The 24,481-nt window shown below is 42.4% G+C and overlaps 2 protein-coding genes across 2 annotated transcripts in view; both read left to right on the top strand.

The window, feature by feature from the left end:
* The window catches only part of man1a2 (mannosidase, alpha, class 1A, member 2), a 118,089-nt gene extending 109,649 nt beyond the window's left edge, over window positions 1-8,440 (top strand). The window contains exons 13-14 of the mRNA XM_035174039.2: window positions 1,668-1,783; window positions 4,936-8,440. Coding sequence (XP_035029930.1) covers window positions 1,668-1,783; window positions 4,936-5,071 — 252 coding nt within the window. The 3' untranslated portion in view covers window positions 5,072-8,440. The remainder of the gene's footprint in view (window positions 1-1,667; window positions 1,784-4,935) is intronic.
* Window positions 8,441-16,746: 8,306 nt separating this feature from the next.
* tent5c (terminal nucleotidyltransferase 5C) lies at window positions 16,747-23,165 on the top strand. The gene is made up of 2 exons (XM_035173978.2): window positions 16,747-16,883; window positions 17,913-23,165. The coding sequence occupies exon 2, from the start codon at window positions 17,935-17,937 to the stop codon at window positions 19,084-19,086; it is 1,152 nt and encodes a 383-aa protein (XP_035029869.1). The 5' UTR covers window positions 16,747-16,883; window positions 17,913-17,934; the 3' UTR covers window positions 19,087-23,165.
* The last annotated feature ends 1,316 nt before the right edge of the window (window positions 23,166-24,481 follow it).

Raw genomic sequence — 24,481 nt, 5'->3', positions numbered from 1 at the left:
CCTCAGAGCCAAAAAACGGCACTTTAACATTTGCAGTGGAGCTCATCAAGGTGTGTGGGAAACATGTCATTACGTGTGATGATGACTGGCTCACTGATTTGCGACTGTTTTGGAGAAATAAGCAAGTGCAGCATAGAAGTGGAGTGCTGCTCACGTTGATAATAGAATTTAAAATCAGCCCCTGAGAACACATGACGATCAAAACTGAAATATTTATGAAGTGTTGAGAGCCACATCAACAGGCTATTCCACAGCAATAACAGTAAAACCTCAATTATATGCTCTTGCAGATCCATCCACTGACGTCTGAGGACACGACAGACATGTAGTTATTTATGAAACTATTATTATACCTAATAATTCTTTCCTCCACCAAGGTTATGTTTTCACCCCGGTTGGTTGGCTGGTTTTTGCACGATTACGCAAATACTACTGAACAGATTTCCATTAAACTGGGTGGCACATGGGCCAAGAAAGATCCCATTGAATTTTGGTGCAGATCAGGACAAAATGGAATATCCAGGAAGTTGTTTTTATCCCTTCCTTTACCATTGTGAGATTTATTTGGCTTCTTTTTTAGTGTTAGCATGATGAATGTATCATCTCCTGATCATGCTTATTTATGTTCATTTATTTGATTTATCATCTTTTTTAATTCTATTAGTCAACCAGATTATTTATTTGGTTATGAGTTGCTCTGTTATTGCAGAGTTGATACAATAAAAATAACTTTATCTAAGATGTCAGAAAAAGATACCACAGGTTAGTTATGTAGCCATAGGTGTCAAAAAAGGTTTTTATTTGTTCTAAGCTTTATTTCTCTGCAGTGTTTTGTTGTCATAGTAACACAGAGGTGACAGAGTTCTTCTGACTAATAATACAGGATCCAACACTTTTTTTTAAAGTGTTGGTGATTCTTGATGTTTTTGTCACAGTGCATCAAGTACAGAAATATATAACATTACAGTATTCTGGGCTCTGCTGTGGGTTGGGGTTGGTCTGACCGGCTGTCCTCCATGTTTGTAGTTTTTGTTCTTGTAGAATCATCGACATGTTTGGACGATCTTTTTGTTATTACTTTAAGAAAAATCTAAACAACATTAGTGCTTCAAAAAGAAAAAATATTCTTGAAATCCATCCACAAACAGATTACAGGTCCAAAAGCTGCTGTTGTCTTCTCCTCAAGCAGCTGTGCACCAAAAAGAAAGTGAACAGCTAAAACCTGAGAGCAAAAGATGCGTTTGATAAACGATGCACTTTGCCACTCAACTATCATTTTCCCATTGAAATCTTCAAATAAAGGTATAAAGACAACCTGATGAACCCACAGGCTCTGCATCACTTTAAGAAACGCTTTGTGTCATTAAGCAGCAGTTTTCCCACATTAGGAAGCTGCTTTGTGAGGAGACATTTGAAAGGAATGAGATGTAAATGCAGGGGAGGCAGAGTGTGGGGGTTTGTGGTAATCGTCTTTTCCTCGAGTTTTATGTTTTTCTTTACAGCTGCTGTTTCCTGTATGCGTCTCCCTAGGACTCGCTCTAATCTGTCACAAGCAAAGAAATTAATTACAGCATGCTTTTGTAAGCTTATTAAAATGGTGCTCTCCTTTGCCCCCTCCACTGTTCTTCCCTTCCTTCCGTCCTTCCCTCCGTTCTCGTCTCCTCCAGGCCATTGATAAGTACTGCAGGGTGAGCGGAGGTTTCTCGGGAGTGAAGGACGTCTACTCCTCCAACCCGACCTACGACGACGTGCAGCAGAGCTTCTTCCTCGCAGAGACGCTCAAGTAAGTCCACAGTAATTGGTTCTTTATTGCCTCGACCAATGAAACATCAGTTGGTTTGTTGATTGATTAATCATATTAGCGGTTTGTTGGGGGACTCGCAGGCAGACTGATTGAAAAGATTACTCACATTTTCAAAACTAAATGAAAAAAGAAATACAAAAGCTTTGTTGAAATCTCCTCTAAATCACTGTACTAATGTTAAATTCAACCGATTTCATCAGTATAATGATTCAATTAGACCCAATTTCTTTTTATTTACATGCTAAAAGGGGTCAATCACAATCAAGTTACATTTAGCAAATTATTTTTATTTCGAACCAGGCAGCTACACTCATAAGCTTTTAACAAATGATGACATCATGACGTCATGGTAGGCCTTCCTACTGTGGCCTAGTTCTCAAAGACGCTTAACAAAAACAGAGCTCAAAGCAAGAAAAAGGTGTATTCAACAGGAATTCTTGAGAAAGGGATTTCAAAACCATATAAGTTAAAGTGTACTTTTTTCTGTTTGATCATGTTTGTAACAACAGATCATTTTTAAAATGGTAAATTAAAAATAGCATTGTGTGCAAACAACAAGAATGTGAAAACCTCACTGAACAGTAAAACTCACATCACAGGAGGAGTGGGAGCGATTCAGACAAACTTCATGTACTGATCAGATCCTAATAACTTGTGATGAGTGTAGATGTTTATTAGTCAAAGTGAGAGCAGGTCAGCAGCAGAGTGGAGGAGGACACAAAAACTCCAGCTTGGTACAAGCCAGCCTTCTGATCATTGAGCAGCTGTGGATCATAGAGGAAGCTCTGTATTTTCACTGTTTGTTTCCACTGTTCCTCAACAAAGTAACTTACCTGCTTCACGTGTCCGAGCACACACACACACACACACACAAGTGTCCTCTCTCGCTGGAGTGAACACCGCTCACGTTCTTCATTTGTAAACTGATTTGCTTGGTTTAGCGTTCACAAAGAATGTGAACAAACTGTCAATAACCGTCTCTGACCTCTCGTCAACTCGCTGGGACTCTTCACTTTCGCTCTCTCTCATGCTCTCTGAGTCTCTTGCCTCATCTCCTGAAACACAAATACACATGCGCGCACAAGAGTTTTCTGGATGGGCGGGGGAGTGAGCTGTCTGCTGTGAGAGGGGCATGAGAAGAGAGCGAAAGAAGTGAAACTCCAAAGATATTTTATGCTGATGCGTGACAATTTGTACTCGATGGTTGCGATATAGTCATTTAATACATCTCACGCGAAACAAGCCGCGAGTATATTCGATATATCGGCCACGCCTAGTACATATGTCATACAACAAACTGTAATGTGCCCCTGTGATTACTATTTGAAACGAAAAACAACCACATCAAATGTAAACAAACATGAAGCTTGGTTCAGACTTTCCGGTATGAAAACAGCCTTGCACTGGATTTAGTTTACAATAATTAACTTTTAAGAAAGTGGACACCACTGTGTGGCGTTATATTGTCCTGGATACTGTAACTACAGTAATGATACTCGCAGATATGATCAATTCATACTAAATAGTCTTGTGAAAACTGTTTGATATTAACATGTTTCAAATCACTAAAATTGAACGAAACTTTTAGAATCGTTATCTTTGTGGTGAGACATTTTTTTGTGGTTACATATAGAACCACTTGACCATAGATCACTTACCTGTCCTCTCTGTGTTCGAATGTTGTGAGAGTGGGTGATGCTCTTCAGAGGGTAATTACAGGTTAACTCGCTGGCATCTGTTGTTGTTCCTTTCCATTAGAGACCTTTGCTCTGTACGCAGCCACAAAATGTTTTAAAGGATGACTGATGCAAAGGCCAGCTCTCATTTCTCTGTGGTGCGTCATCATCATCATCATCATCATCATCACTACTACTGATGGACGAAGGGAGAGAAAGGTCGAGTAACAGGCCGTGAGCCAGAGGGAGAATTAAAGCCTAATGTGGCTCTCTGCCTTCCCCTGCTGGTAGCTCTGTGAATCTTCTCCCATTAATACTGTAAACACACCTGAGTTACTAGAGGTGAACAGAGCTTTATACTGTCAGTCCACCATTGTGACGGGTCAAAGAAATCCATAAAACAGAGAACAATCCTCTTTACCGGCTGCTCAGCGCTTCATATTTAACTTTAATGTTTCTGAAATTAACTCCCACAAAGAATCAAATGACACTAAAACGTGTCTTTGGTGTATCAGTCATTAAAGGTCACAGGCCACACTGGCTGCTTACTCTTTGAGACGATGACATTTGAATGGCGTCACGCAGCCTTTGGTGTCTGTGTTCCCTGTCGTCGTCACATCAAGACGTCCGTGTCAAACAGGCTCCTGATTGGCTGCCTGATCAGCGCTGTACAAAGATGTAGCAGCGGAACCTCTGCTCCTCTGCTGCGTGAGGATTATTAATCAAATGTACAGTTTCTTGACTGTGTGCTTTGTCAAATTTGTTTATAAGATAATAAGATTTTATTTAAATCTTGCTGAAGTCTGTGCACATAAATGCACCTAACAAGTGGATTTAATTGCAGATTTTTAAGCTGGAAAACTTGATTTAGAAATGTGTTTCTTTATGTCTATATGTACTGTACAAAGCCTTTTCTTATGGAAGTCCCTGGGATAGTAAGAGTGAATTATTACATGTGAATACACTGGAAAACCAACTAAAACAATGCAGATCATGAAATCATAATCTTCTTCGCAATATAATGAATTCTTTTCACCAAGATCTATGAATTAATCATTTGGAAAATTATGAAAATGTTCCCACAACCACAAACAATTATGTCACCAGTATGAGCCCAGAACACAAGGTGTTAACCAGACCATGTTTATTTTAAACAGTTGAGTAACACAAATATTATTTATAATCACTTGAAAAACTGGAATTTTATGTTGACAAATCAGCCAATGTTCCTGTTTCACCTGAAAGAGACCGATGAGTCAAAAAGTCAACACTGATGAGACTTAACTGTCAATCACACATCACAGGAGACGTAACAGAGTCGGACATGTTTACAAATCTGTGGATTTTGACTTTGCTGTACCTATAACCTGTAACTATGTATTCTGTCCTTCCTCACCCCCTTTTCCTCCGTTTATTACGCACCATCCCCGCCCCCCCACACATCCCACCCCACAGGTACCTGTACCTGTTGTTCTCCAGCGACGACCTGATGCCTCTGGAAAGCTGGGTCTTCAACACGGAGGCTCACCCGCTTCCTGTTCTCCACCTGGGCAACATCACGCTGCCCGGCAGCGAGCCGGCTCAGCGGTAGATGGACAGACCTTTCTCCCTCCACCAACGGCACCAGGGGGCGCCACATGTCTGCCCGCCTGCCCCAAAAAACAAAAACAAAAAAAAATCACCCACCAACACTGGACAAACTTACATTCTGATCTACAGACTCTCAACTGCGTTCGGACTGCAGGCATCGACAGGAGACGGAGCGAGAGCCTCCAGCACAGACCTCTGCACAGAAGAAGAGAGGTTCTGAGGTTCTCCCACAGGAGAAGAGAGGTTCTGAGGTTCTCCCACAGGAGAAGAGAGGTTCTCTTCTTCTGTCTTTAAATCTTTGACTTTTTCTCTCCATCGCTCTGTCTTCTCTGCTCAGAAGGATGGTGGGTGCGCTGCTCAGCCTCAAGTTTGGCTTGAACTCTTTTCTCTGAAGGACCGAGCTCCAAAGCTGGTGGCTTGACTTAGTTTTTTTGTTATCATTTTTTGTGTTTTATTTGACCAAACTTTGCTCCCATACAGACTTGAGGCACTGAGAGTGCTCTGTGGGGTTTTGTGAAGGACAATGACTTTGACACTGGGCCTGATGGAGGTGTCATTTTTCCACACAGACAGACTTGAGGACTTTACAGGGTCTGTTAATAAAGTGTGATATATTTTTGGGGGGGTTGGAAAAATCCTGAATGGGGACACAGGGTTGAATCAAAGCCCTCCGTTTCTCCTGACCCAACCCCGACCCACTCGCCGTTTGATGGTCATCAGATGAACTTTGACCTGGAACTGTCAGCATCTCCCCACCTCCTCAGATCCTTGTATTTTCAGCAAAGCGGACCAGAAACAGCAGCAGGCCTCCCTCCATCTTCACCACTTCTCAACACCTTTCCACTTTCTCCTCCAGTTGGACACATCACCCCCAAACCATTCTGCTGCTACTCGATTGGATGCTGCTTTTTTATCTCTCACATTTTTCTTATCAAACCATCTCTTATTTCCCTCCCAGCGTTTCAGCACTTCTCTCATCTCTCCTGTCTGCTTCTTTCCCGCCTTTTCATAAATCACATCACATAATTTTCACACCATTCGAGGCTTGAACCCAACCATGCTTCCATAAGAGTGTGTGTGTGTGTAAGAGAGTGTGTGGTGGTTAAAATTACCCCTGCTGTAAATCAAAAGTTTGTGCACTTTGTATGGGAAGAGGAGTGTGGAGGTGTAGCACTGGAAGAGCTGAATAAACGAAGACGTCCAATTCCACAATTTACTCTTACTTTCGACCTTGTATCACTGCTCAGCCACCAAAACCGAAGGCTTCATTAACCCACTGCGGTGTTAAAAATCCACAATCCTACTCTCATTTTCTCTTCTCTCGTCTCCTTCGTCTTAATCCCTGCGTCACTTCTCCACCAGAAGAAGTCTTAGAACTTTCAGGCCTTTAGTCTCAGGGTTTCACACATGCTTCTGAAAAGTCTGGCAAAGAATGAAACCGTATCTCATATCACTGAAATTGGAACATAAAATGTGGAAAATACTTTTTCCATTTTCAGAGAAACATTCACCTGTGAACCTGCCCCGTGATCTGACCCCGTTCATCACATTGTCAAACAACTAAATGAATCATATCATCAAAAACATCTAGAGCATTAAAACTATAAAGAAACTGTGGTCGGAGGAAAACATATAGTTTCCGCCGTAGACTGTAAATAAAGATGGACGACGCGTCCCCACTTCCTCCCTCTGTACAAAAATAAAGCTAATAGATCCCAGACTTGGGCGCCGCCATCTTTCTCCTTTAACGTCACATCCACTCGACCAATCACAGGTCAGTCTCAGCTGTCAATCATGATGTTCCACCCCATATTTTTTTTTGTTGCACTAAATAACAAATACTAATGCTCACATGGAGGAGGCATTATCAGCCACCAGAGGGCAATACAGATTTTTTTGGGGGTTTCACTTTTGGGAGCCGTCATGTCGTCCCTCTTTAAACACAGGCTCTGGGTTTTACCATGATTTTAAACCATTATTAAGAATAATAAATTACTAACGTTATAAAAAATACAGTCGGTTTAATGATGGGCTCAGTACACTTGTGCAATGAACGTGTGTGTTTGTGTGTGTTCGTGACAGAGAGACTGACAGTGTGTTAAAAATGTGACATTTTCTACGAGTGTGTTTGTCACCAGATTGTTTGACATGAATCTCGTTTCCAAAATGCGCTGAACCAGGAAGGTTTATATCTGGTTTCCTTCTCGAGCCTTATTTTCATTTGTGACGCCTTGGGTGACACCGTGCTCTTTATTTCCAGTGTGTTTTTATGATGTGTTGTTGTGATATAAAATTCCTGTCATTGTTTTTATTTGCACAAACTGCCATCTGGGGTGCACATGGGTTCAAAAATGGTGTCAGAGCCAAATTAATGGTGACCGCAGACGAGACAACAACAAGATGAAGGTTCAAAGTATCAAATGATCATTCCCCAGCAATTTAATTAAGAAACACAGACACTCCCTTTTTCGACCAAAATGGAATTTCCGGACATTCACCCTCTGTGTGCAGCTGTTAGTTTTTTGATAAAGACGAACTGTGTGATCCAGCACCACGAACCAACAGCTCCCACTGTGCTCACAAATCAGATTCTAGCTGCAGGAGACCATCAACGTGTCCGACAGCCGAGAAGGACACAGATTATCATGATAACACGATGTAATAGTGAGAAGTCGACGAATACGAAAGTAAGAGTAAAAATCCGAAGCACAAGATGTTATCAGGAACACGTTTAAATGTTTTCAGCTGTGATCAGAAAGATTTAGGACCTGATATGTGAAAACGTCTGCAGCAGTAACAGGAATTAAATCCAACTTTTAATCCAGTTTTAGTATCACGGTCTGATCACTTATCTTGTTAACTTGGCTTTGACCAAGAGTCTGAGGTCACGTTTTATCAATCTGCCTTTTTTCTTCTGTTTTAAATCAATGATGTGATGCAAAAGGCATCTGCAGTTTTGTTTTTTGTTTTTTGTTTTTTTCAGGAATCTTCTCACAAGTGTACGCTCACAATTCTTTGCTGCCAAGTTCTTCATTTCTCTCCCTCCTCATCCATCCAACATCATCTCCATCCTCCTCTTTCATCTGATTTCCAGTCGTCAGTAACGTTTCCGTTTTGGTTCTCAGCCTCTTACTCCCCCCCACACAGTCTCTGACATCACGCTGACATCATCACCTCCTATATTCCCAAAAGGAGGCAGCCCAAGGAGAAACCCATGGGGCGGCCATCGAGTCGCAGGGAGCGACGTCGCTTTTGAAAATTGAGTGTTCTGTATTTGTATTTTTACTGAACTAAAAAAAATAAAATTAAAGTATCTGTAAATAAGTTTAAAACTGAGACACAAAGTCAATAAAGATGTTATGAAAATTGATCGAGTGTTTTGCTTCATCGTCTGATGCTTTGAGAAGCTCCAGCTATCTGAATCTTCATCCAGCGCCACCATCAGGTCAAATGACTAAATGTCTGCAAAACTAATGACAGCACCTGAAGCCTCAGCTTGATGTATTTCTGTTAAATAAGGAAGTTTGATTCAGCATCTGCAGATGAACTCTTATATTATATATAAACTATATGTTCAAGTTGATGAGATGTGTAAATGAGCCCAGGAACAAGCAAACACCTGGGTTTGGGATCTGCTCTCTGGGCCTCATGTCATCTAATGCTGAGCTACCTGCTGTTGGCACCTTGAGATGCATCTTGCAGCCTTGGACATTGACGAGGTGCTGGGAGCCCGATGTCGGCAAACTTTACTTCTCAGAAAAAGATGGGAAAGATCGGTCTCACATTTATTAAGCAGAATACAAAGGATTTATACATTTACATGACCAGTTCCACGTAACCACTTCCCTGTCTTGTGGTCTGATGCCTCTGGTGAGTTGGTCTGGAGTTCAGCTTTAACAGGTTGCTGGTGTTTGGAGGTCGCTGTCTGAGAAACAGAGAAACTCTTCCTCCTTTTGCTTTCATGCTCATATTCTGATAGAGTGATGCTTCTTTCAGTCAGTTGTATCAGGCAGAATATCGTTTTTTAAAAGTGTCTGTAGTTTAACATTACACTCAGTAGCTGAACTATTCTTTCATACAGCAGCATAAACCAAAATGAGGAAAGTTTTCTCATCAATCATGTTAGATTTGTTGTTCCAGTAATTGTGAAGAAACTGAACTTGCTGAGCGACTCTCTCAGAGCAATGAGACAGGTTGATCACTTAGAGGTAAATGCTCTACGTGACTTCCTGCTCTGTGTGTGTTTGGCCTGCCAGGAAATACTGTACATATTTACAAAAAACAAGGGCTTGGTGTGTCTAGCAATGCTTCATTGTTTTGTTTTGTTTTGTTTTTCTCTCACAAGCAGCGCTGTTCACGGTTCCACCCATAAGATGTTGAACTTGTAGAGGTCTGAACCCACTTTGAGGTTGAGTTTGTCTGCCGGTTGAGTTAAAGTGCTTTCAACTTAAAGGGATAGTTCACAGAAAAATGCAAATTCACTCATTGTCTACTCACCACTATGCCGATGGAGGGGTGGGGGGAGTGTTTGAGTCCACAGAACCCTGCTGGAGTTTCAGGGGTAAACAGTGTTGCAGCCAAATCCAATACAATTGACTTCAATACAATGAAAGTAACTGAATTGAAGTAACAATTGAAGTAATTGAAACAGCATCATTTACAGGTTATCCTCCTCACATGTTCGTGTGGATCGCAGAGGACGTTTAGGATAAAGACATGGTGTAAATGACGCCGTTTGGAGGCATGTGATGGGTTTTTTTCTATTGTTTTTATATGTTTAAAGAATTGCATCACTGTTAACCCCTGAGACTCCAAATGTGTTTTTACGACAGAAAAGTTTGAAGAAATTAGGTTTGAACACTCAATCATGTAAAATCACTCCATTTACTTTTGGTATTGAAAAACATTTGCTTGGAATGTGAATGCAGGAGTGGAACTCAAAGCAACCTGCTCTGTGACTCATTGATTTGGATTGATATTTTATCACCTATTTAAATTAAGTGATTTTTGCTGCTGGAGAAGACGACACTGATTCAGTTACATTTCAAAACTGACAGCACCCGTGTGACAAACATCAATATGACTCAGACACCCGGAGGGAGACTGACAGCAAATATTTAGATTGAAAAAGTTCCAGTATCATTCAGCAGCCTGAGTCGTCCAACACACACCCAGGTTGCGTGTGTGTGTGTGTGAGAGGGAAAGAGGAACTGAACTTTGATGTGTGACAAAATACGTTGCTGGCTCACAGGTTATTGTGTCTGTGTGTGACTGTGACAGGTGCCTTCCTTTGAAAGGTGAACTTGCAAGTTGTCAACACACATGTTTAGATTTTAATATCTGAAGTCATTGTGATCACCAACCCCTGTGTTTGTCTTGGGAGGCGTCGCAGCTTCAGTTTTGGTCTGTATCTTTACAACCTGAACTTTCTCTGCTGCTGCTGCTGCTGCTGCAGAGGAAACTTTTGAATTCTCAAACTCACCAACAAACCAGAAAGTGTAAACCTGGATCCTCCCCCCCAGAACCACATCTAACAGCTGGATTCAGGTTTGTTCTCAGGATGCACACAGATGTGGATTCAGGCTGCTGCACAATCTAACGTTCTCCATGTGCCACCACTGTGAGCAGTTATTACAGACACACACACTGCTCTGTTTGAAAAGTCTCACTCTTCACACAATAACTTCACACTGCTTCACAAATGCTTTGTTGCAAAATTCAAATGAGGAAACAAATCCTTCATTTCATTTGATGGACTGTCTGACATAATATAACATTTGTTGGAGCTTTTTCAGCTTTCCACTCCGACCAGTTTTTACGTGAACGTGTAAATGGTTTCTGCGCCTGTTCTTTTGAGGGAAGGGTTTCTGCTTCACCAAAAACACTGGGGAATTTCTCTCTCAAACCAGTTTGCCAGGAAATCATAATCAGGTATTTCCTCTTTTAAATACTTTCTTTTGGGTTTCATGAATAAAATGTGGGCCGTGCCATGGGGATGAACGTGGAACATGTTTCTGTGGTGATGCACTGGTTATATTTTTACAGACATGTTTGCAATCAGTGTCATCACGCCCCTGTAATCCTCTCCATTCGCTGCGTGTGTGTACGCAGCCGGGATGATTTTCAAATGTTTCACTCTGCCGTGCAGCTGTTTATAAAACCGCATTATTGTATTTGGCCTCACAGTGAAGAGACTCAGCGTGTTTAGAGAACGAGGGAAGAGAGGAGACGAGAGGAAAACTGAGGTCGGTGATAATCCTGCATTAGTTTACATGAAGAGAAAAAACAATCAGCCCCTTTGAAAAGTGAAGGATGAGTCCCAACTCTCCCAAAAATACAACTTGGGTGTGTTGGGTTTTATTTAGCCGTGTTGTTTCTGCATTTTCTCTTGGGCCTCCAACCATGAGCTCTCATGACATTCTTCCAAACCACAACAAAAGAAGATGGCTGGCATCTAATCAGTCCTCGCTGCTGCCTGAACACTGCCTGACAGAGGTGAAACTCAACTCCAAATTGAGTCATGCATCTCAGAAATGGGGTCAAATTGTGTTCAAATCTTTGTTTATAAGAAGTTGCATCTGTCATCTCCCATGTTTAGAAAGTCCTCTGTAGTGCAGGAGCCATAACTGGACATGCAGATGCTTTTCTCTGTCACATGCTCTCTGTGGGAAAATGAATCTCTGTCTCTCTGGATATGGGCGGCTGTGGCTGAGGGGTAGAGCGGTCGTCCTCCAACCAGAAGGTCGGCAGTTTCATCCCAGTTCTTCCCCATCTGCATGCCGAAGTGTCCTTGGGCAAGATGCTGAACCCCTCACAGGAAAAAAAAGTGCTGCCTATAGATGCACTGTATGAATGTGTGTGAGTGGGTGGGTGGCAAACTGTACTATAAATCCCTTTGAGTGGTCATCAAGACTAGAAAAGCTCTATATAAATACAATTACAATTTACCATTGAATTGGTTTGAGGAGAAAACAAACTGTCTGTCAATGACCAGTCTCAGGAGACAGACGGGATCAGTGATGTGTTTCTGCCACGAATCATTCAAAGTGCCCAAAATGTTTGAAACACAAGTGACTCTCAGAAAACTCCCAACATGGAGTTCTAACTTATCGGAACCATAAAGGAAACTTTTCAGAGCGAGAATTGGACATTAAAAGCTGCTTTTTGGGCTTATTTTCTCCTAAAACAATTTGAATTCAGACCATAGACTGGGAATAAAGACGGTCTCCACTTCCTCCTGTTGCGCTGACATCTTTTGACTTCATTTTGAGTGCAGTCTGTAAAATCGTGATCACGGTGTCGAGTTTTTATATTATTAAATTACTAATTAAATCCAAACAAACACAAGGGTGAGAAGAACTAAAATGACAGAAAAACACCACTTCATGTGCTTTTAGTTTTTTTAATTTGGCTCATGTCCCATCAGCTAACATGGAGGAGGCATATGAGTATATGACCTATATTGCAGACAGCCACCAGGGGAAAAGTGGAACAAATATTCAGAATTTATGTTTTTGTTTTATTTCACAGATTCAGTTTTCTCAAACTGAAGTTTCTCTCCACTTCAGTTTCACTTACTTAGACCGGACCTTCCAGTTTTATTTCTGTCTACACCCTGAAAATGTTCACAAAGAGGTTTGTTCATAACTAATTCACAGTCTGACTCAAAGATCATTTCACAGCAGAAAACCAGGTGAAAATCTATTGTTTATTGTTCTGATTTACGGAGGAATTTAAACAGATTTCCTCTCTAAAGACATTTTATTAAACAGATATTTTAAACCGGCTTTTAGTCACTGGTCAGATTTCTGTTCAGGAAATAGTGCATCTTTTTATTAGATAATGCTCCATTTACATATTTAAACATATAATATTAGAAAACTGGCAATACCAAAAATATCTGTCTCAATACAAAGAATCAAGTGGGGGAGTTTTATGGTGTTATCTATTAATACCAAATTTTACCCTGTTGTTATTTACCTTAAAAAGTAATTAAATATATTAGTGAAAATGGTCAAAGATCTAATGACAGACTTTAGTCTCGATTAAGAAATGATGCTGTGATTAAACAATGAACATAAACTGAAAGAAGAGTTTTCCTCAGGGAAACTTTTAAATTGATTCCTCGACCCAAACTTAAAGTTTGGAGCTTTCTCAGAAGGTTCGTGATCATCGCCTGCAGATCTCTTCTTTCCCACAGTTGAGTCAGCAGCAACTTGTTTTTATTCTTACATGCACATAATAATGATTTGGGAAGTGATTCTGCAGGACGACATAAATCACCGTTAAAGAGAGGACGCAGGGGAAACTCGTCTTTTCCTCTGTGGTTTTGTGTTTAAAAAGTGCACCAGCCTTCAATTTGCCCCTCAGACGAGGCCCATTCATGTAATAATGTGCATATTGAAGAGAGTGTATGTGTGTGTGCGTTTGTGTGTGTGTCTGATAACAACTATGACGTCAGGTGAAGAGCAGGTTTTTAAATGTCCGACTGACTCATTCTGAAGAGATTAGCACACGCTCTCCTTAACAGCCTTTAATGGAACCGTGGCGTGTGTCCGTCTGTTTGCTTACATGGGGACAATGTGTCCGTCCACGTACGTGCTAATGTGCATCTCATTGTGTGTTTAATGTGTTAATGGCCAGTGTTGCTTACTCATCCGAGGCCTGGACGCACTGACTCACTCTTCAGATGGCAGAGCTGCAGCTGCAAAGCACGACGGACACACACACACACATGTGCAAACACACACACACTTCAGGTCAACCAACCTGACAAACTCGCTGGTGTCCGTCTCTTATCAAGAGTGTTGTGATAACATTCTGTCGTCACCTCAGAGATTCTTCAACTCAGGGTGTCAGAGGAATGGATTTCTACGCATAGATGATTTCACTCTGTAAGACGATGGATTTGGTTCAAACATCTAAAATTACTCCTAATATTTATTTTATTATGTCAATGTTATCTTTGCGTTTGCAGCAGAACTCCATCAGCAGCACACTTCCTGTTCCAGGATGAAGGTGCAGCGGAGAGTTGTCTGTTGTGAAGCCGTATGACCGACCGACTCTGTACAAAGGTGGTCTTATGGTCTTTGGCATAAATAATAAGTTGTTAGTATTTATAGCCTAAATTATTAGTGTGGTGATTAGTTCTGTTGCACTGTGTGTCTTAGCGGTGAAGTGGTTTTCATGTAGACAGAAAAAACAAAGCCGGAGCTCTGACTGCGTCATCCCACTGAAGTGAAACACAACTGAGTTTCCTGCTGAAATCCTGCTTAGGCTTTAACACTACTCTGTTTGTATGTCACGTGGATAGCTCAACTTCTACCGGGACGTTATTTGCCTTTTAATTTGCATCTTCCTCCTGTTTGTTCAAATGTCCATTGTTGACGTCCCCTACTGTATTAATCTTTGATGAGAGAGTAAAACGTGGCACTTCTGTTAAATTTTCCTTTAAAATCTCATATAAGTGAGAATAGGACAAACACACACAGAGAGAGGGAGGGAATCCCCTCTGGTTTATGGTTTCTGCTGCTGACACACTGACACTGAGATGATGTACAACCCCACTCCCTGAGGGGCTCTCCTCACAACACACACGCACGCACGCACGCACACACACACGCACACACAACTACAACTGTACTGCTGAGGCTCGTTGTGGTGTTCGTTTCCGCCACTGATGCTGCAGAGAAAAGGAAAAGGTTCATTTGTGCGAAACTGCATCTTTAGCTCCTTCTTGACATGTGTGTTTCCTGCAGCCACTTGTGTCTTCATGTTTCGGTGGAAAAAGGAGTTTGATCACTGCAGGAAAAGAAGATGTTAATCTTTCTTTTCTCGGCAATAAATAAACATATTTAGATAAAAACAAATGTAAAAAGTGGTCTTTCTATGACTTATTTTTACATGAATGATCATAAAGTTGAATAATTGTTCCACAGACGATGGTATTTTTAACATTTTTCTGTGTGTTGTCTGCATTTACTGACACCAATTATTTCCTTGAAGATGGGCCTCCTTTTTCCTTATTGATATTTGTATTTATATATTCTGGATGTTTTTGTGTATGTTTGGATTTTTGTGTTCTCAATTAGAAAGGACAATTATAAACTATAGATGCGGTTGGAGTGAGTCCTATGAGAACAAATAATGGTGCATGTGTTTGGTGTTAAACCAACGGGTAAATACTTTTCACACCATTTATGTATCTCACATTTTTCACTTGCTTTCATTCGTCTCTCTCTCTCTCTCTCTCTTTGTTTTTTTACACTTTAATCTGTCATAATCAAATGTTTCTGCTTCAAAATAAAAGCAACACGCTCTTATTGTTTCAGGGGGACTCTCCTGTATAGGCCTGTGTTTTACGTTCCAGTGAATCATTCCACTTGCATCCTTCTCGTGGTTTCTTTGCATCATTCACAGCAACACACCTCTGAAGTGAGGGGAAGAAAGAGTGTGTCACTGGGGGGTTCTGCTAAGCTGCTGTTCTCTGCGTCACTGTGGGTGATGACTATGATTGTGTGTGTGTGGGGGACAGAAAGACAAGGGAGGACTTTCTGTATTGTGTTCTAATGAAATTAACCTTATTCTTCAGAAATAAAGTCCCTCTGATGTGTCAGTGACATTTTCTCAGTATTTCCATGACGAGAGGAGAAGAAAAGTCTGTCAGCACCATAGACTTTAAATAATGATGAACGACATGAAGCCGAATTATCTTGATCGCCACCCGGAGGTCATAAATCCTGCCTCCTCGATGTTAATGGATGGGACCAAGCTATAAAGTCAGAGAACACATTTAATTCATTTTTTCATTTTTTGATTCTCATCACACTGATGTGTTTTAGAGTTAATGTTTCTGATAAGTTCAGTTTTGGTTGTCTGATGCTATAAGAATGAGGTGAAACATCAGATTAACAGATGAGACTAACACCTTGACACCACCTCTCCACCCCCATGACTCCAGCCAGACTCAGGCCCCAAATGATGTCACCAACACAAGATGGCAGCATTTGTATCCAGGATATTTTGGCTTTGCTTTTGTAAAACAGGAGATGGTGGAGACGCATCTTTCTTTGCAGTCTATGGCTTTAATAAATGTATGTGATCCCTTGAACCTGATCCATTCACAGGTGAAAACTAAACTATGAATATATGATTTAGTTTCTGTTTCCAAATAGCCTCAAACAAAGTAGATGTGGCTCTGTTCCTGGTAGTGATGGTGGGAGGAAGTGTTGTCCATGTTTATTCTGTGGCTCTGTCAAAAACACTTCAAAATGTAGGTAAAGGGAATTACTTAAAAAAAACATGTTAAATAATTCAATAAATAGACAATAAAAAGAAAGAATGAAAAAAAATACATTTAAACAAATAAGTAGAGTGACATGAGGAAAACCAGTGCAGTATTTTCATTTATTATTAATATTAGCATTGTTATTATGATGATTGATGTTATAATAATATTTATTATTATTAGCATTAGCATTTTTATTATTATTATTGTTATTATTGTTATTATATAAGTTGACAGATAAACTTATCAGAATCCTCAACATTGCTCGTCTGCCTGGAAACGCAAAAAGCCCGTCGACCAATCAGAGGCTTCGCTCCGCGCATTGGTATCTGAGGGACTGTGTTTTGTCTCGGCGGAGCAGCGGTGTGAGTGGGTCGTGCTGCGGCTGTATAAAGCAGGTGTGTGCGCGGCGGTGCGGACACTGACTCCTCCGCGGTGTGCGTGTTAGAGTGAGTGCTTTCTCTGGATCATGAGTCTGAACGAACTTTATTTCTTCTCTTCTGGATTCTGAAGACTTTCAACAAACGTACGTATCGACTTTATCCTCGATGTAGCTGCTTCTGTTTGCGTTAACTGCGCGGTTAGCATGGAAACACCGCTACAACCCAAGTTTACGTAAACCAACGATTCGAAAGAGCGCTGCGGGGATATTTCACCGTAACAGTGAGATTCTTTAAACCTACGTAGACTCTTTGAAACTGATACCGAGTCGGAGTAAGTGGCCTTGAAAGCGCAGTGCGGTGTTCTCCACGCAGTTTGCGGGTGGACTGATGAATCAGCTGGAGCAGATCCGTGTTTGGTGAATAGCGTGTCGGGTTTTTTGACGTTATTCACGTGCACTTTAACCCCGCGTGCGTCGGTTCCAGAATAAAAACGCCACGCTCGTGCACTCCGCTGTTTCTGGAAGCCTCACGCGCTCCTCTCTGTGAACGGCTCGTCTCGTGCTCACTCTGTGCAGCGCTCGTGCTGAACATGAGGAGGATGAGGATGATGATGGTGTTTCACATGATTTAACCTTAAAGTCCATTATTGTTGTTTGCTTATCAATACTTGAAATTGTGATTGACATTGGGCAACTATTAAAAGATTAATAATGAGAGAAAAATGATCAACAACTCCAATTTAATGGCTTGATAATTTATACCCATGTTTGGACTCAGACGACTGTTCAGCATTTATTACCTTTTTGGTTTTGGACTGTTGAGCAGGGGGGGGAAAACATATTGAGACATAGATTTGAGTTTTGGAAAACTATTAAACAACATTGTGATGATTTATCGACTAAACAATTAATTGACAAATTGTTCCATACTAGGGACCAGCTCTAGGTCAGCTCTACCATGGGGGAATTCATTTAGTTTTCTGCTCTTTACAGGCTCCCAGTCTTGTTTGTACATTTTGTTTAATAGATTTTATTTTTTTTAAATGGTCACAGCCCTGATTCACTGTTGCTGTAGGATTTTGTATTCTTGTGGAAATGTTTCAGTGTTTATGGTTTTGTTTCTGCCACATTTGAAGCTAACACTTGTTTGTTTGCTCTCTCTTGTCATCTTAGTTAATCAGAACCTTGTGAGAAGATGGAGAACAAGGAGGAATCAAAGAGTAGTTCAGTCAGTGTTCTGTCCTGGGAGCAGGTGAGCCGGCTCAATGACGTGCTTACAGCGGTCGTGCCTGTTCACGGACGAGGGAACTTCCCCACCTTAGAGGTGCGCCTCAAAGACATTGTGGCCTGGGTGCGTACCCGCCTGGAGCTGAGGGGCATCAGAGTGAAGGACATTCGTCTCAACGGCTCCACGGCCAGCCACGTGCTGGTGCAGGACATCGGCTGGAGCTACAAAGATCTGGACATCATCTTCAGGGTGGACCTGCCGCACGAGACAGAATACCGCGTCATTAAGGACGTGGTGCTGGGTACCCTGCTGGACTTTCTGCCTGAGGGAGTGAACAAAGAGAAAATTACTCCCATGACTCTGAAAGAGGCTTACGTCCAGAAGCTGGTGAAGGTCAACACAGAGCAGGACCGCTGGAGCCTCATCTCCCTCTCCAACAACAATGGCCGCAACGTGGAGATGAAGTTTGTGGACTCAATACGCCGGCAGTTTGAGTTCAGTGTGGACTCCTTTCAGATTGTGCTGGACTCCATGCTCGTCTACTACGAGCTGGCACAGACTCCAATGACGCAGGCCTTCCACCCGACGGTGAGCGGGGAGAGCGTGTACGGGGACTTCAGCATGGCGCTGAGCCACCTGCGCAACAAGCTCATCGCCACCAAGCGGCCCGAGGAGATCCGGGGCGGCGGCCTTCTGAAATACTGCAATCTGCTAGTGAGGGACTTCCGGCCGGCCAGCGAGGAGGAGTTCAAAGGCCTGGAGCGGTACATGTGCTCACGCTTCTTCATTGACTTCCCTGACCTCGGTGAGCAGCAGCGCAAGGTGGAGGCCTACCTTCAGAGCCACTTCATAGGCGAGGAGAAGAGCAAGTACGACTACCTCATGATCCTGCGGCGTGTGGTCAACGAGAGCACGGTGTGCCTCATGGGTCACGAGCGGCGGCAGACCCTCCACCTCATTTCGCTGATGGCCTTCCGGGTGCTGGCGGAGCAAAACGCCATCCCCGACGCGTCCTGTGTCACCTGCTACTATCAGCCAGCGCCCTACGTCCGAGACCACAACTTCAGCAACTACTACGTGGCCAACCAGAACATTCCAACATGGCTGCCATGTAACTGAGTCAACAACCACGTGAAAGGATGTAGAAGAGGGCACGGCCACTGCTGCGTTTGAAAATAGAGGAATAGCAGAGAAAAAACAAAAAAAATTATATAGAGGCAATTAATGTAAAGTTCCTCTCAAGGCACAATTATATTTAAGTGGACAAGTGTTTTGCTTTGTTTTTGCAATCCTTTCTCATTCCTTATCTACAGAGGCGTCTAGGTCATTGAATAGAAAGTGATATTTTTAAGTGTTATTTAGATTTCTCTCTCATAATGTTTGGTTGTTTCCCTGTTTATCAACTTTATTCTTAATGGAGTTCTGTTTTGTGCCTTAACCTCCAGCTTTATCTCCCAATTATTTAAGTATATGGGCTGTTTTTTTGTAGACAGGGAATAAGAAAACGTTATAGCCTGAATTTGGTGTCCCAAAAAAAAATTTGAAAAAACTGAAATAATGAGAAAATGCTGTTATTGGGGAAGAGATGATATAAAATGTTTCAGCCCAATTAGGAACAAAAAAAACAGCACTGGTGTTAAAACACTTGGGAATAATGTAAGGTGATACATGACAAATCAGAAATGAAGGGGAAGCGAGACTTACAGATTTGTTTTAATTGATTTTGTAAATATCTCTCACAGACACACTCTAATATGCCGGCAGTGCCTGTGACTTGTGATAAAGCAAACAAAATGTATATTTTTTATTTTCCACTGTGAATTTCAGTACAGGACGAGCTCCCCTCCTCCCCCTTTCTCCTGCTTACTCAGTCCTGTACTTTGAGTTGAAAACTGCAGGATGACCGTTTAGGCCTCAGACCGAGGAGTGAGGAGCTTAGTTTTATAAGTCATTGCCAAAGCCTCACCAGTGACCTCCACATGTCAAAACCCTGGCTTTTGCAGGGTGGGTGTGACTGACGCAGTGAACACTGTGGGGCTGCCCTTGTTGCCTGGAGCCAGAACCGACTGGGAGTCCTGCAGTGACTGTCCCTTCCCTTAAAAGGAGCAGCACATGGTGGGCCCCGCAGGGTCGTCCCTCACAGCCATTGCAGGCTCGACAGCAGCCCTGAAATGGGATCCTCCTCTGACGCAACTGGCTCTCAAACTAAAGGCCGGCTATAATTATCCTTTTTTCTGTTTTTTCCTGGGGGAGGTGGGAAAGGGAGCCAGGGATTGGTGTGCCAGCAGAAGCAGCAGTACTGCCACCTTCAGTGCGGGGGGGGGGCACAATCACTTCCTGTCCACTTACTCCTTCCCGGTCCCTGCTGGGACCACCAGTGTTTGAACCCCTTTTGTGGTCATGGACACCAGGAGAGAGTTTGGTATGTTTAGAGAAACGCCAACGTGCCTGCTGGAGGGACACCACCCCCCCTAGTGGATTTTGATTTATCCTGGAAGCTACAACTGATTTGAGCCACGAGGCCGAACCCCCTTATTCTGAATTTCTATTTCTGGCCAAACGTATTATTAGCTGTGAATTTTGAACATTTGCAGTGTGGTGTTACGAGCAGATGGGCTGAGCTCTGACCCAAACCTGTCATCTCTGCTCTTTGCTTTCCTGACGTCGCAGCATCCATGTCGGAGTTCTCAAACTTCTTGCATAAGTGGCAGCTGCTGTGTCGTAACCCCCCCCCCATTTCTTTGAAGCCGTAGTGCGCTCGCTGCATTGCTGCTGCCACTCGTCTCACTGCAGCACATGTTTATAGCAGATAACCAGGAGCGACTGTTATCTGGCTGGCTCAGCTCCTGGCTGGTTGAGAATGGTCAGAGGAAGGTCTGCTCGGCCTCCTCTGCAGGTCGCGCCCAGGGCAGGGGCAGGCCGTGCTGACTCAGCTGCTGAGCTTTTGTGTCGGAACTGCCGTAGTCTTTAACAACAAGTGAGGTGCCACACACTTTCTCACTCTGGACCAAAGGCTGCTTTACAACCAGCAACTGAAGCAATCAAGTGCCTTTTCACTTTTTTGAGAATGATGTAGCCTTTTAAAGTTTTTGTTTTAATGGTGATCAGGAGGGAAAGTGTTGGCAAAAGGTTATTTTATTTTCAGCCCCAGTTAAACCTAATCATGACAACTGTCATCGCTGTATTAGATCCTGGTTTCTGGGAAAATGCTCATGTTTTTGATTGGGGAGCAAAATGTCTTTTGGTTTGAATTTGAAATTTGAGTTTCTTTTGTTTCTTTCTTTTTAGTTTCAGTCCCACACAATGCTGTGCCTTGAAACCCCTCCTGTGTAGTCATTCCTGTCTGCCATTTTGTTTCAGTCCCTCTTTTGTCGTTTCCTGCAGTCTCTGGAAGCCGTGTTGACTTCAGTCTTGCATCGGCACATTTGAGATCCAGCTTTTGATTCATTGTGATCATCTAAACAGATGTTCCATATTTACACCTTTTGATTTAAAAGTCTGCCAAACATTCAGCTCTGACTAAATTTAGTTTTTTTTTTTGTTCTTTTGCTGACAGTTCTCTCCAGATCCGAACCAAAGCAATACCTGAAGTGCACTGACGAGCCGCTCTGTGGCACAGTAGCTAGAGGTTCCCCAGCAGAGAGCCGGTACTCACAGACGCACTTTAAAAAGGGGCCTTGTTTTACTTCAAACCCAGCCACCTGAGAGGAATGTAAATAAGTTAATGTTGTCAAATGCTGAGGGAGTTGAGCTGGTTCTCAGGGACATAGTGTTTTTGAGGGCTTTGTTTTTGTCCCCGTTTTTGGGACGATGAATTGGTTTGATCTCCCCCTGACATAAAGACACCACCTCTTACTACTCTCTATCTTCTGTTTTTTGTGTTTTCTCTGACTCTCCTCGTCTTAGCTGAATTAAACGTTCTCATTCGGGTCAATCGTACCTGATGTCGGCAGCAGACTTGAGCTCGCTCGGGCCTCACGGCAGCGTTGGGGTTTTATCTGTGAGTCCATATGCTCTGAAACCTTATCACCCCAAAAGCCCAACTCTTAAACTTAACACGATCTTTGCCTTTAAATTCAGGGGACAAAACTTCTGATTGTCGGTCCAGAAACTCTCAATCACTCCCCCCTGTAACCATCGTCTTGAGGCCACATTCAGAACCAGATTTCCAGTTATGCCGCGGCTCACAGCTGCAGGTTGAAGTCTGCCCTGTGTGATGAGGACGAGTCTCTTCTCAGGCCTCCTTGTTCTCGTCGCTCACTTATAATCGTTGCGATCGAGGTCAGAAGAAAACACAAGAGACACAAACTTAGATTAACGAGACATTCGATGGTGAACCACTCTGGAATGTTAATCCTGTGTGTGTACACGTTAACTTCACATGTTTACGGTTATTACAGCTTTTTTTTTTTCTCTGACGATTGAAGTTCCTGTTGATGAAAAAAATGAAAGCTTTATATAGGCAGCAGGGCTCATATGAAATCACTTCCTTCGTCAGTGTTGGCGTATGTATTTATGTCTATGTACAAACTTTGTGTGAAGGTGGAAAAAAAGAGGATGAAGTGTATTTTTTTTCTTTTAATTTTCCTGACCCCCACTATTTTTCTGCTGTAAACTTGTCCGTGTTGTCGATCCCGTTGCTTCTCACTCACCTCGCCTTTTGGTGGTCCAGTTGTTTGGGCTTTTGTTTATCAGTGCAGTGTGTTGTTGTGGGTGTTTTTCTTCACGACACCTGTAGATGTATCCTTTGCTGGGAGAGGAGGGTGCGGAGGAATCGGTGGATTAGATCTCTAGTCTTACGCCATAGGAATGTGAAGGAGGCCGTGTGGACGCTCTCCTACAGTTTCTATGTGAAGAGTCGTGAAGTCTTTGTTTCTCTTTTTGCAGCAGATTTGTGTTTACGTTCATGCGTGGATGTGTTTGCATGGGTGTATGAAGGGATGCTTGTGGATGTGCAAGTTTAAGTGGGGGGGATAAGAAATTAGTGGCACTATATATATTATTTTTGAAATAGTTAATGCAAAAGAGCTTTTGTCAGCTTTGTGATTGTGACAGTGACTTAGATGGTTACAACCATTATACTATTTCATTTATCAGCACTTTTACCTCACTTGAGTTTTTCCTTTGAATGGAAATGTACGTGTACATCAGGAAAATGTGTTTGAAGAGGAAATAATGAATAAAGAATATTAAATGCAGCATCTGGCTTCAGCTTTTTCTGTTCACTGGCATCTCAAACTGTCAAACAAATATTTCAGGTGATTTGTGTGTAAAAGTGTGCTGATAATTCTCATGTCCGCTACTTAAACCTGCTTTCCATGCCAAAGTCATTCCAGCGTTTAAGTGTCAGACCTGTTGGACTAACGCATTAAAGTACTTTATTTTTACGTTAAAAACAGATGGTAAGATGGAGCACATTTCTCCACTAAGGCCCAACAATCTCCGATCCAATTGAGCTGCACCAAATTGAACAAAATCCTACATATCGGTTCCTTAATTATGCCTGATTTAGTTTTTCCAGTTCCATGATTTATTATAAATTGAAAATGTAAAAAAAAAGTTATTTCTTGTCCCACATACCCCCCTCCTGCAAAGATGCTATAAAAATGTAGTGTAACGTCATGATTGACTACTGAGACTGACTTGTGATTGGTTCATGCCTGACTATGGGCGGGACCTACATACTTCCACTCCCCTCTAAAATCCCTACTCTGGCTCCAAATGATGTCAAAGTTGCGAGATATTTGGCCTTTATGTTGTAGTAAATGTGGTTAAGACGATAGTTAAGAAGATGTATGAATCTTTGAGTGCACCTACAGAAATCGGTATCGACATGCTTCTTTCCTCCATCTTGTATCTGCAGCTTTGACTTCTCTGACTCCTCCACTTAGGTCTTGTGGGCATCCTGATGGTGATTTTGAACCGTGGATGTTTTCCGTCTCCATCACTGTGGAGGCGGTTAGTGGTGGAGCTCCGTCCGCTCAGCACTCACAGCGTTCAGGCCTCGTCTCGCTGATCTGGGCGCAGTGGAAAACCCTCGAGCCAGAGGTTTTATTGGGTAATAACAGCCTTCACGTTGCTTTTGAGAACACGGTGCTTTCACTTCAGAGTGCGTCGGCCTCGCTGCACATTTACACCAACACACGCTCTGCACGGTGACTAGGAGGATTTCACTGCTAATGGATTTTTTGTGACTTGAGGTGAGAATGTGTTTTCCCCGTCACACACGCTTTTCTGCTATGCCTTATTCCATTTAGACAGGAAGCCCCCCCACCCCACTTCAGCTTTGAGTCACCAGTTGCCATTCATAAAACTCACTGACTTATCTGGGGGCAATGAGTCACTGTGTAGACGTGACGCAGCAATCTGCCCTCACCAACCTCGTTTTCCATTCCTCTCTGTCCACATGCTGATGCTGCTTTATAGACTTTATTGACCTCTATTTTTTTTAATCCAACCCTGAGTTCATCTCCTTTTCTTCCTCTGCCTCCTCAACTCCAGTTTCATGTTTGGT

Source organism: Hippoglossus stenolepis, chromosome 13 (genome assembly GCF_022539355.2).
Source record: "Hippoglossus stenolepis isolate QCI-W04-F060 chromosome 13, HSTE1.2, whole genome shotgun sequence".
Taxonomy (NCBI): domain Eukaryota; kingdom Metazoa; phylum Chordata; class Actinopteri; order Pleuronectiformes; family Pleuronectidae; genus Hippoglossus; species Hippoglossus stenolepis.
This window is presented reverse-complemented; position numbering and strand designations above follow the sequence as displayed.

What these genes read in the sequence shown, in the direction of transcription:
- tent5c (XM_035173978.2), top strand. Translation starts at nt 17,935, where the DNA reads ATGGAGAACAAGGAGGAATCAAAGAGTAGTTCAGTCAGTGTTCTGTCC.